The sequence below is a fragment of the Epinephelus moara genome, chromosome 1 (genome assembly GCF_006386435.1).
Source record: "Epinephelus moara isolate mb chromosome 1, YSFRI_EMoa_1.0, whole genome shotgun sequence".
NCBI classification, from domain to species: Eukaryota; Metazoa; Chordata; class Actinopteri; order Perciformes; family Serranidae; genus Epinephelus; species Epinephelus moara.
This window is the reverse complement of record NC_065506.1, coordinates 39,818,059-39,830,146: the sequence shown is the minus strand read 5'-3', so window position 1 is coordinate 39,830,146 and position 12,088 is coordinate 39,818,059. Positions and strand designations below refer to the sequence as shown.

At 38.7% G+C, this 12,088-nt stretch overlaps 1 protein-coding gene across 1 annotated transcript in view; it reads right to left on the bottom strand.

Moving 5' to 3' along the window:
• LOC126392120 (Golgi apparatus protein 1-like) overlaps positions 1 to 11,518 on the bottom strand; it is a 29,624-nt gene extending 18,106 nt beyond the window's left edge. The window contains exons 1-2 of the mRNA XM_050047326.1: positions 11,182 to 11,518; positions 1,224 to 1,253 (exon numbers count right to left, since the gene is read on the bottom strand). Of these exons, the coding sequence (XP_049903283.1) occupies positions 1,224 to 1,253; positions 11,182 to 11,505 (354 nt within the window). The 5' untranslated portion in view covers positions 11,506 to 11,518. The remainder of the gene's footprint in view (positions 1 to 1,223; positions 1,254 to 11,181) is intronic.
• Between the last annotated feature and the right edge of the window lie 570 nt (positions 11,519 to 12,088).

The window sequence follows — 12,088 nt, the reverse complement described above, 5'->3', positions numbered from 1 at the left end:
GAGGCGTTTAGACAGCAACAGGTGAAGGGACATTATTAATGTCAAACAGAGAGGAGGTGACCTTAGATTATTCAGTGTTAGAAAAAGTACTCAAATCTTTTATTTAAGTAAAATCAGCAACACTACAGAGTAAAAATACTACGTTATTGCTCTAAGTGACCCTCTGCAATGTCCAAATCTGTCAAAATATGTACATTAATATAATGTGTACTTAAATTGAAGTGTATTGTACTAACACAATCCTCAACCTGAAATTAATGATTTTCTTTTCCCTCTTATATTTATTTCTTTATTTTCCTCTCTCATTTAATTATTGATATTATTATTATAATTTTTTTATATATATACATATATTTTTTGTGTTACTTTATTTTATCTATTTATTTAATCTTTAAATTTATACTTTTGGGGTGGGGGTGGGAGTGGATTTCGTGTGTTTCAATACTCAGCAGTCCTGAGATTTTGTTCCAGTGTCCTTTTCTTTCGTGTGTTTGTGGATGTATAAATACAAATACTAGATGTGTGTATGTGTATGTCTTTGTTTATTGGTGTTAAAATCATTAATAATATTGTTGGGGAAAAAAAAAGTCCTGCATTCAAAATTTAACTAACTAATTTAACTCTTTAATTTAAGTAAAAGTACAAAAGTATAAGCATCAACATCTACTTAAAGTATCCGTTAGGCAGACTGGCCTATTACACAATAATATAACTGGATTATAATTATCGACAAACACCGATTTTCACCCAGGAGAGCAGTGTTTGTGTTCTGTAAAGGAAAAAAACATACATTCCCATTGTTGTACTGATGTAGTGCGTTTATTTTGAAGAGACTGTATGTAAAAGTTAAATTTCCTGTGAAAACACAAGTGTATTTTGAAAGAAGACAATGCATGAAACAGGCAGAACTTGACACGGTGTCCCAGAACATCAACAACCAACGCACCCAGGGTACCTTGCACGTCATATGTAGACGTGCAAAGTCCATGACCATAACGTCAATATGTGACGTGGTCAGAGTGAGAGTGTGTTGATTTTCTATAATGAAAATAGTTACCAAAGTTGCCAGTGGGCAAAATGAGACCTCAGTTCTGAGCAACAGGATTTTATCTCTTTAAGACTTACACTACTGTCTCTTCAAGATAAATGAAAAGAAATGTATTAGATGTATTTGGGTTGTTTTTTGGGCTGTACCAAATGTGTGCTGTAGAGGGAATACTTACATGGTTACAGTCTGGAGCAATCTCAGATTCCTGCAGAAAAACAGAGAGAGAAAGAACAAAGTTTTTCTTTGGGTGACATTTATGAACACTGAACGTTTGTTTGGACTCTGAGGAAACAGAAATGCTTCAGATGTGCTCCAGTTTTTCAGAGCAGCATGCAGCACTCAACATTTAACTTACTGTATCTTAACAAAGATTTTCAGTACGTAGTAAAGCTCAGATCATGGATGAGAGGCGTCCTCCTCAGCTGACCTGTAACGTTAGCTAGCTTAGTGATACTAAGTAAGCGAGGAGTAGATGCACGCTTCCTTCTTTGTGGCGAAAAAGTTGGCAAGTGAAGTTTGGTAAATGGAAAATAGTTCCTACATGACAACACCATGACAGCAAGGTCTGTGGATTATCTTGAGTAACCGAGTCATAATTTCTGAAAAGAGACATGCTGCTTTTGAATTATTATTATTTTATTTATTTTTTGGCACTTTGAGCACCATAAGCTGAGTGCCATCTAGTTCTTTTATATACAAAAGAAGGCAGACATCTCTATGGCTGACATCTCCAACACTCGATAACTCAAAGCAAAACAATCTAGATTGATATATAGCAATACAGGTCAGAGGAGGAATATGTATTTGTGATTCTGGGGTGAACTGTCCCTTTACGCCATATTCAAAATGAACAAAGCAGCAGCAGCAGCTCTTCACAGACTCTCACAACATCCTTGACTAACAGAAAACACAGCAGGAGAAGCTTTCCATACAGCGTCACGTCACTCTGCAGTATAACAGACATGAAAGCACTTGGTGTTAACTCCGCTCAGCCCACGGGAACACAGACAAAAACTCCTTCTTCTGACTTCAAACCGGCGTTTCCACTAAATGTTTCAGAGACAGAGGAACAAATGTAATGAGGAAACAGACCCTCCGTGGCCTCCCAGATTAGAATTACCAATTAGTAAAACTATGAGTTATTAATTAATGAAGGAGCTGCTCCATTCACATCAAAGGATGCTGAAATGAGACCAAATTAATCAACTGGACTGATCACGCTGAAGTGGTAACAGAGGCTAACTGTGTCTGGGTAAGAAGTGGGAGTAATGTGACAAAACTCTCTTTATATCACAGGGAACCTAATGTGATACACTGACAAGTCGGCAGTGTGAAGCCAACCTCTGTACATTTAAGCCAACAAAAGCTTTATTGTAGATTTACTGTAGCTGCTTAAACAAATTTCTCTGTCATGTGCAGCACCAGACTGTACCAGCTTCCTTTCATCTGTTCATAAAAGGCACTTTATTAGATGACCGTAATGTGAAAGGAGTTTCTTGCGGTGATGAAGCCTCAGAGGAAGATCTACTGTTATCCATCGCTAGCCTCTTGGAGCTCTTTGGTTTGGTTTTTATGGCACATGTACCATTTGATTTCAGTCTCAGTGCTCTGATCAACCCACTGTACACGACCTGCTCAGCACCAAACAGCAGACAAAGTGATGGCTGGTGAACATGGTGGAGCCTTTAGAGACAGATATTTCCTACAGACGTTTGTGAAGAACAAAAATAGAGCTTAAAGAGAGGGAATATTTGATTTATAATCTCCACAGACACAAATCATCGAACAAACGGTCAAATGACTGCCAGCAACTGCTGCCAAACAAGGACTGTTAAATTAAAGTAAAATATCCCAAAAAAAATAGTTTAAATAAAGTTAAAAAATAATAAATTTAAAGAAATTTTCATTAAAGGTTTTGCAGGAAACACTGTAATTTTACTGATTTTTCCTAAATTATTATAATCAAACACCTTCAATAAAATTTTATTTTACAGATTTTATCTAAATTATTATGATACAAATTTACATGATGTTGCTTCGTGTCTGTTAGATGTCTATTAAGGCAACTATTTGCTTACATGCATTACCTCAGCCCACATATTAGGGACTATATTTCTGTATATTCTATTCATGTTTTGTACTGTGAACCTTTGCATATTCCTTTGCACAGTCCTCCAAAACTACCACTTCTAAAAACTGCACAGCTCTTTCATTTTAATTCAGATACAATGTACATATTTTATATGGTATTTTTCAATATATTTATTTTAATTTTCTTCTATTCTAAATATTTCTCGATTTATTTATTTTTTTTGCAATATTTGTTTTACTGTTAATTTCATTATCTCTTACTATGGAAAAAAAAGAGTCTTCACCAAATTTAAAGTCACCATGACACTGACAACAAGGCCTATCTTCCCTGATTTGGAATCTCTGACAAAATTATCATAGATATACATGGTATTTCATTATGGAGGTGTTAACATCAGAAGAAATGATGAAACTTCTATGAAATATAACCCTCAGCTACAAAGGGCACATTTTAAATGAGTGGGACAAAGTCATTGTTTTGCAAGTCACTGGTCAAGTAAGTCTTGAACTTTGTGTTACGATTCCTAAACAAGTTATTAAGTGCATTCACCAAATAGTCATTTCAGTTTAGTGATGTGACGCTCGCGAACGAGCCAAGTCTTTGAACCGGCTCTTTAGAGTGAACGAGCCAATTCCTAATTCACGTCGAATTCACGTCGAATGGTAGGAAGGTAACCCATTATCCGCTAGCACTTGCTTGTATTGACAGGCTTGTATAAAGGGCGTTGCTATGACTACACCAAACTTTATATCTGCGGAGTCTATTCTGGGTCTACGTTACAATATCCAGATTGTGTGATGCGATAAATCAGCAATGCGATTCGTTGTTGAAGCCACTAACACCCCCCCACACACACAGCAAAAAAACCCAAAATAAAACAAAAATAAATGAACGAACTGCATCTTTGAACCGGCTCTTTAAAGTGAACGAGAGCCAAAGAACCGTCTCTCACAAGTGAACGAGAAATCCCATCACTATTTCAGTTTTTTTTTTTTTTTAGCAGATTAACGGTTAGTAAAGCACTATCCGTGAGTAACAAAACCAAACTCCTTAAAGTCATTAACGTCTCCAGCGAGATAGCTGGGGTGCAAATTAACAACATGCCGTCACTGTACGAGGCCCGGGTCCTGAAAAAAGGGAAGGCTATCGCTGGAGACGTAAGGCATCCGCTATTCAATGAATATGACCTTATGAGATCGGGGCGACGGTTTACTGTACCTAGGCTACAAGCCCGAGCGCAGAGGTTGTTTGTCCCCACTAGTATTGCGCTCCTGAACAAGCACCTCAGCTCTGCGTGTGAATGTAATTTCTGTTTATTCATTAAATCAGTATTTTAATAGGACTCACCTAAACAACCCTACTGTGTTCATGATGCTGGCACGATGCTTGACGGTAAGTGTTGCTTTTTGTTTGTATTGTATTGTATTGTGTTGTGTTGGTGCTCCTGATGACTGTGGGATGCGAGTCAAATTTCCCAACTGGGGACAAATAAACAATCTATCTAAAGTAAATTTACCAAAATATTTCTTTTCAATAAACTTTCTAACTGATCAGGCGTTTCTTGGTGTGTCAGTCCAAAGACAATGATTTGTAATATGAAGTAATGTCATTGTAATTGGTGTCAAGGCTCTTTAGAATCAGCAGCTACAACTCTGGGAGGAATCATTGGTAAAGAAAAATTTTCAAAACAACCTCTTACGTGTTTGAAGCTTGTGTGTGTCCTGTGCTCTATTATACTGCCAGGGGGTTAGACAAAGACAAAGAATGCGATATCTGTTCACAGCTGAAACATACAAATTAGCCAGTTATCTGGAGAAAGCCGGGGAGAGAAGAGAGACGACTCTTCACAGAGATAATCTGTAAAAGTCTGGTAGTTTCTCCTGTGAGGAGCTCATTTGGGATTTTGAGTTTTGTCTTGTTTTTAATTAGTTTGTGTTTCTTTTGTGTTTGTTTCTTTTCTTTCTGTTTTTGTAAAAGCAAGACTGAAGGTTATAAAATAATAGTGTTTTGTAATCTCATGTGGGATGGGCCAAAAAAGGCATGATACTCGAATGAATGAATGAATGAAGGAAGGAATGTTGCATTGCAGTTTTTACACCCAAATTTAAAGTACATATGCTGTATATCCAACACCAGCCATGCCATGTTAGCATTGTCTCCTTACAGTAAGAGGGTTCCTGGTTTGAACCCGGGGTGGCAGATGTGAACCCCAAGTAGGGGAAGCACCTCTGTCTGGGGATCTACGTGTTCTCCATGTGTCAGCGTGGGTTTTCTCTGGGTACTCCAGCTTCCTCCCACAGTCCAAAGACATGCAGGTTAATTAGTGACTCTGAATTGTCCGTAGGTGTGAATGTGAGCGTGAATGGTTGTCTGTCTCTATGTGTCAGCCCTGTGATAGTCTGGTGACCTGTCCAGGGTGTACCCTGCCTCTCACCCAATGTCACAGCTTCCCTGTGATATTGAACATGGTATCAGCTGTCAATATTTTTCAAGGTATTGTATGGAAATTAGAAATTCCAGTATCGTGGCAACACTAACATAGACAGTGATATTGTGATTAAAACAAGAGTATTTAGTCAAAGAATTCCAGTTAACAGAGTAAAAACAGAGAGCATCCTGCAGACTGAAGCTGCTCTGTAATCTACGTCTTTCCACCCTGTCACTCCACAGACTGTCAGTGACAGATTGATTTAATGACCACAGTTGGAAGTGTTCTCAGTGTCCACAGGCCTGTGTGTGCTGTGGCAAAGTGACTTCCTGTCCAGCAGTTAGTTTATAACAGTGGTGCCGTTTCTACGACGTCTCTCAAGTGTCAGATTTTTAGGGCTTAAACCACCACAAATAAATACTGAAGCGCTGAACTGTAACACACACATACACACACGCTGACTCGCTGTGTTCGGTGTGTGTGTGTGTGTGTGTGTGTGTGTGTGTGTTGGGGGTGTCTTTCTGTGGAGAAGAGGCAGATTTATAAGAGTCATTTACCTCTTCAGGAGGCCACAGCTGTTATAGAGTCGAAGCGATGTAATTATCTCAGTAAAGAGGGCATCGCTCAGGGCCGCTGGAGGAGTCTGTGTGTGTGTGTGTGTGTGTGTGTGTGTGTGTGTGTGTGTGTGGGGTTGACGTCAGCATGTTGGAGAAGGGGGGGGTGACATCAACACCAGGTAAAACTCTCAGGGACAGGATGGTTTTGCAGACGTGTACATCTGTTTAATATGTTTATGTTTACGTCAGTTACACTAATGCCCCCAAAAATAACATTTCTACGCATGTATATGAAAATATTTTGGAAGTGATAGTTTTTATATTGTTGAAGCTGATCCTGACATTTGTAAGTTAGAAAAATCTGACGGCAAAATAATGCATCTTTTTTGCACTGTGTTATTCTGACAGGTGTTTCTATAACTTTGTCCCCATTTATACTTTTTCAATTTTCTTTTACACTGTGTAAACTATGATGACTTAATAGAGTTAATGTTCTTTGAAATGGATCGTTTAAACCCCGACATATTCTGGGTTCAGATGACCAAGAGCTAGAATGGTTGTTTAATTCTGATGTGTTTAAGTTTGCCAATTTGGTCACAAAAGCCTGGAAAACATCGATTGTTTAATTAGAACTTATTCTGATTTTTGAGTGCTACACAGGAAATGTCTCTGTGAGTGATCCTTGAACTCTGTCTTGCACAATGATGATCTGATTATGTGGGATGCTTCTGTCGCTTTGCTCCATTTTCCATGTTCTTTTTTCCTCTATGTTGTCTGAACATATGTACACTGGACTCTGGTCCTGGCGTGTTTGATTTTATGGTGTCTTGTAAGCTCCATGCAGGCTGGGCCTAACTGTTTGGATCACACGACTGACATTAATGTCATTCAATCATAAACAAGAAATCATAAAATAGAATTTTGATGTCTGAATTCAACCACTTGACTTTCATCTCCAGATGGGAAATTTGACAAAACTGCATTTGAGCAACTTGTATACAGTTTTCTTTAAAAAAAATATTTTACAATATTTATCCATTTCAGTCTAAATTTTTCAAACATCCATTGCATTTCTGTCCCTCCTGGAAGAAGGATCCCTCCTCAGTTGCGCTTCCTGAGGTTTCTACCATGTTTTTTCCCTGTTAAAGGGCTTTTTGGGGAGTTTTTTCTTATCCGCTGTGAGGGTCCAAAGGACAGAGGGATGACGTATGCTGTGAAGCCCTCTGAGGCAAATTGTGAGCTGTGATATTGGGCTTTATAAATAAAACTGAATTAAATGAAAGTTTTTAAAATCGCGTCGCTTTAAATTATCTACTAGAACTACAATATTTCAAAGGTATAAATTCAGTGTCATTTAAATTTAAACATTAAGTATTCAGAAGTGGTTCAGTTTCAGAAGATTCAAATCATCATGGCTATTTACCTCCTTAACGTTTGGTAGCGTAGAGGGAACATCTTGCTAGCTCCACAAAATTAAAAAACGTCAAACTAAATAGATGTAATTTTTCTGCATAGCTGTATTTCATTTCCTTCTTGGTGCAGATTGACAAGTAATCCAACTCTGTTAATGAAGTGTGTGTGCATGTGTGTGTCCATGTGAGAAAACCGGACGGATTAAACTGGGTCACCAGACTTCAGTCATCATCACATCTGATGTCTTCTTCTATAAATCAGAGTCCCAAACTCTGACGGGAGGAGGAAAAGGAAACAACTCAGAACGTCACTGTATGATTATTTGTTAAATTTAGGGCTGCAGCTAACGATTGTTTTCATCATCAATTAATCTGATGTATATTTTCTTCATGAATCTATTCATTTCTTGGTCTTTAAAATGTCAGAAAATAGTAAAAAAAAAATGGCCACAGCAAGTCCCTAAAGCTCATCAAGCTGCTTGTTTTAGTCGATGAACAGAAGATATTTAATTTACAATCATCATCTGAGACACTGAAACCTGCTTTGCTTTAAAAAATGACTTGATTAATTGATTATAGAGTCAAATCAAGTCAAGTCTAACATCACAAATCTGCTTCAAATGGCTTTATTTTAAGACCCTCAATCTGAAAAACACTCCCTCTCCAGCCAAAAAAACCAACATTTTAACTGTGAAAAAATGGAGGAAACCTTCAAGAAGAGCAACAGAGGAGGGATCCGTCCTAAACATTACAGATTATCGATTGTAAAGCTATATAACGAGTATGGATCAGCAGTGTTGATCACGTGTCAGTGTGATAAACCTCCTATCCGTCTGCACTGTGAGGCCTTCACTGCCTGCACTCTTCAACTAACCAAGTGGACTCCAAATCAAATACAGCCAAAAAATTAAACAACAAACTCTCCTCACATTCACTTCCAAAATAGCAGCCCAAAATTAATCTGCGCATGTGGGCGGCAAATCTGGAAACAGATTGTGATGAAAGTGAAAATATTTTTTCTTTTATACACACAAGAGAAGCAGGCAGAGTCCTTGTGGTTTAACTTCAGCCCGTTAGTCACCTGACAGCCGAATGACTGCTCTCTTTCTCACTCACACACACACACACACACACACATGAACTCATTTCACACCTCACTCAGGTTGATAATTACCTCACAGTTGGCATCTGCAGTGTGCAGAGGTGGGAAAACCTCAAACCACATCAAACCCTTCACTTAACATTAATAGTTTGATATTAAGACGGCATTGCCAGTTGCACAAGTGGGGTATAGGAGAGCATTTAGCTGCATAAATCAATAAAAAAATACCTAAAAAATATGCTAAACCTGCAACTTTTCATTGTGGATTTTGTAGTTTCTTTTCTAAATAGTCAAATCATCGTTTTAGTTTATAAAATCTCAGGAAAATAGGGACAATCACAAGTTCCCAAAGCCTTCAAACAGCTTGCTCTGTTTGACCAACTGTCCAGAAACCCCAAAACATTCAGAGATTATCAAAACTGTTGATTAACTCTCAAGTTCATCGACTAAATAATTGTTCTTCCACCTGATTTTTTTGGCAGTGCTGTGTGTATGTGTGAATGAATCAAATCAAATCAAATCAGTGTTGAGAGGACTCTGACACATCATTTTAACCAGGGTGACAAACATGCGACCTGCAGACCAGACCTGACCTGCCAAAGGGTCCAGTCCGGCCCGCTGGATGATTTTGCCCATCTCATATATATATTTTTTTTTAAATTGTTTTTTGGGCATTTTGCCTTTAATGGATACGACAGTTTAGTGGGAAAGGTGGAGAGAGAAAAGGGAGTCAACACACAGCAAAGGGCCACAGGTTGGAATCAGACCCTGGCCGCTGCAGCAAGGACAGGGCCTTTCTACATGGGGCACCTGCTCTATCCACTAAGCCACCGACACCCATTTCATATTAATACACCTGTGAAGGCTTAGAGGTGCAGGGTTTCAGAAGCAAATTAAACAGTGAGTATCTACTTCCTCTAAAACGCTGCTTCACAGGCTTTTCCACCCTGACCAGAATACAGCTCTCTGAAAAACAATGATTATGTGTTGAGGTCATATTTAAAGAGGTTAAACATTGTGCTAAATATTGTCAACCAGCAGCTTCAGTCCAAAAGAATCTGTATCAGATTTCTGTCTGCTGGAAATTGAGCTGTATGTGGCCCATGAAAAACACTGAGTTTAACATCTTCATGTCTCAGAAAATCAAATTTAACAGTTAATTGAATGAGTAAAATAAGTCTAAATTAACAAAACCTTACAGAGGGAATTGGTGGGACTTTGACTGACCACTTGTTCTTAAATCCTGACTGACAGAGCCTTCATATATGAATTAAGGGAGTGTTATTTATCAGAGGAGGGGGGGGGGGGGGGGGCTGAGATGTGACTGTTTTATTCTGACCCTCCCCGAAGCTACAAATATTTTTTCATGAGCCTTCCTGAGTGACTGGAAAATACATGACCCTCCCTCCACCATAAATTAGTTATTAGATTTTAATAAACTTATCCTTTGATGTTTTAATGTTAAAAGTTGAAGACAAAATCCTGGAGTTAAAGCATGCTTGTTAGTTAGTGAAAATTATCTTTTGTCAAATTTTAAATGAAACATAGAATAAAGTGATTTTAATTAAATATCACTATTTCAAGCTATTTCAATGGTAACAGATGTTCTTACAGTCTCTGGCTGTGATAAATGATGCAATTTAGGTGAGTTTTAAAGAAAACATGCGTTCCATATCAAGTTTTCTTTAAAAATCAGCAGTAAAATAAATAAAAAATACAACCTTTCCAATCTGTATGTCCCTCCCTTAAGCCAAAATAAAAACACAAGTCTCTCCTCAGTGCTTAAAAATTATTTGGCATGCCTCCCCCTTTGAGCACCACCCCTCCCCTCATAAGTAATGAACAGTCCCTAACATCAACCTTAGAAACTGAAGTCCCCTTTTACCATGTGCATTAACATCAGAAACACAGCAGTAAACCAGGACTGCAGCAGGCTGCTATACTGTATTCACTGATTATACCTATACAGTGTATGAATACAGACTTTGTCTTTACTATTCTGTTGCTAGGGCAACAGCTTTGGTCAACAAACTTTCAAATAGGAAAAACAAAGGGACACAATTAGTCTGTTTATGTTGACAACATAAACAGAGCTGTTGCACTTGTATTTGATATGTTGAATTATGTTGTTTTGACTTTTGATTTAACAGAATTTCCAAAGTTGCAGCTGTCAGATAGATGGTGGAGTGAAATACAGTGGCTACAATAAATGCAAATACACAAACCAGCGTACACATGTGACAGTGTGCACAGTTTAATTTCGCATAATTTAACATTTTTCTTGTGTTTTTGTGGTAAAAATATTTGTGGTTTCTGGAGGTGTGAAATAGGGAGGAAAGCATGATTTCTGGTGCCTTAAATTGTGTGTGTCAGTGTGTGCGTGTGGCTGCTCGGACACCCCTCCATCAGCTCTTCACCTCTGCATCAGTGTCACGCTGACAGCCGGTGTAGATCAAAAGCACCGGGGCGACACACCCAGCGGATGCACATCACCTCACGGGGACCGCTGTGCACCCTGCCAGCTCAGCCGGCGGTCGCTTACCTCTCTGCGGTCCTGCAGGCACTCCAGCACGGCCAGGTTGTTGGTCCAGGTGTGTTTGGGGCAGAGGCGGGACAGGTCCTCCCGGCAGGCCTCCTCCTCCGACAGCTTCCAGCCGGTCGCCCTTCGAGGCTGAGAGGCCCCGGCGGCGGCAGCGGCAGGTGCATCCTTGGCCGGCGGATCCGCGGCTCTGAGGACGGGCGGGTTGGGCGGCTCCGCCGGGCCGCTGGCAGCCTTCAAGCCGAGGACGGAGCCGAAACCGCAGAAACACACGGACCATAACAGCAGCGGCAGCAGCTGAGAGTAACTGTACGCCGCCATCTTCATACCACTGTCAAGTAATCCTGATGAGGCGCATCACTTCCGGTCAGTTAGTTCATAATAAAAGCGTTTGACCAGAGTAAACACACCACTTCCGGTCATTTAATAAAATATTAACGGTATTTCTTTTTAACATTTTAATATTAAACAAATCTGCTTCTTAACCCACTGTTTTTTAATTTTTTTTACACCGCTGGGTTGTAAAATAAGACATTTAAATAGATATATATTTACAAATTTGACACCATTTATCTAGAAATACTCGGTTAACAACGAAAGTCCTGCATTCAAAATGTACTTAAATAATACTTCAAGAGTATTTGCATCAAAAATTTACTTCCTATCAAAAGTAAAAGTACTCATTATGCAGAATGACACATGGATCATAGATGTTATACTGGATTATAGCCTAGTAATCATTACATTATGATTACATTACAATTACATCATGATTTATTTGCTGATTTTATATATATATATATATATATATATATATATATATATATCAAATAATCTTAATCTGCAAAATAACTATAGTTATCTAATAAATGTAGTGGAATTACAAGTTCAATATTTCCATCTGAAATAG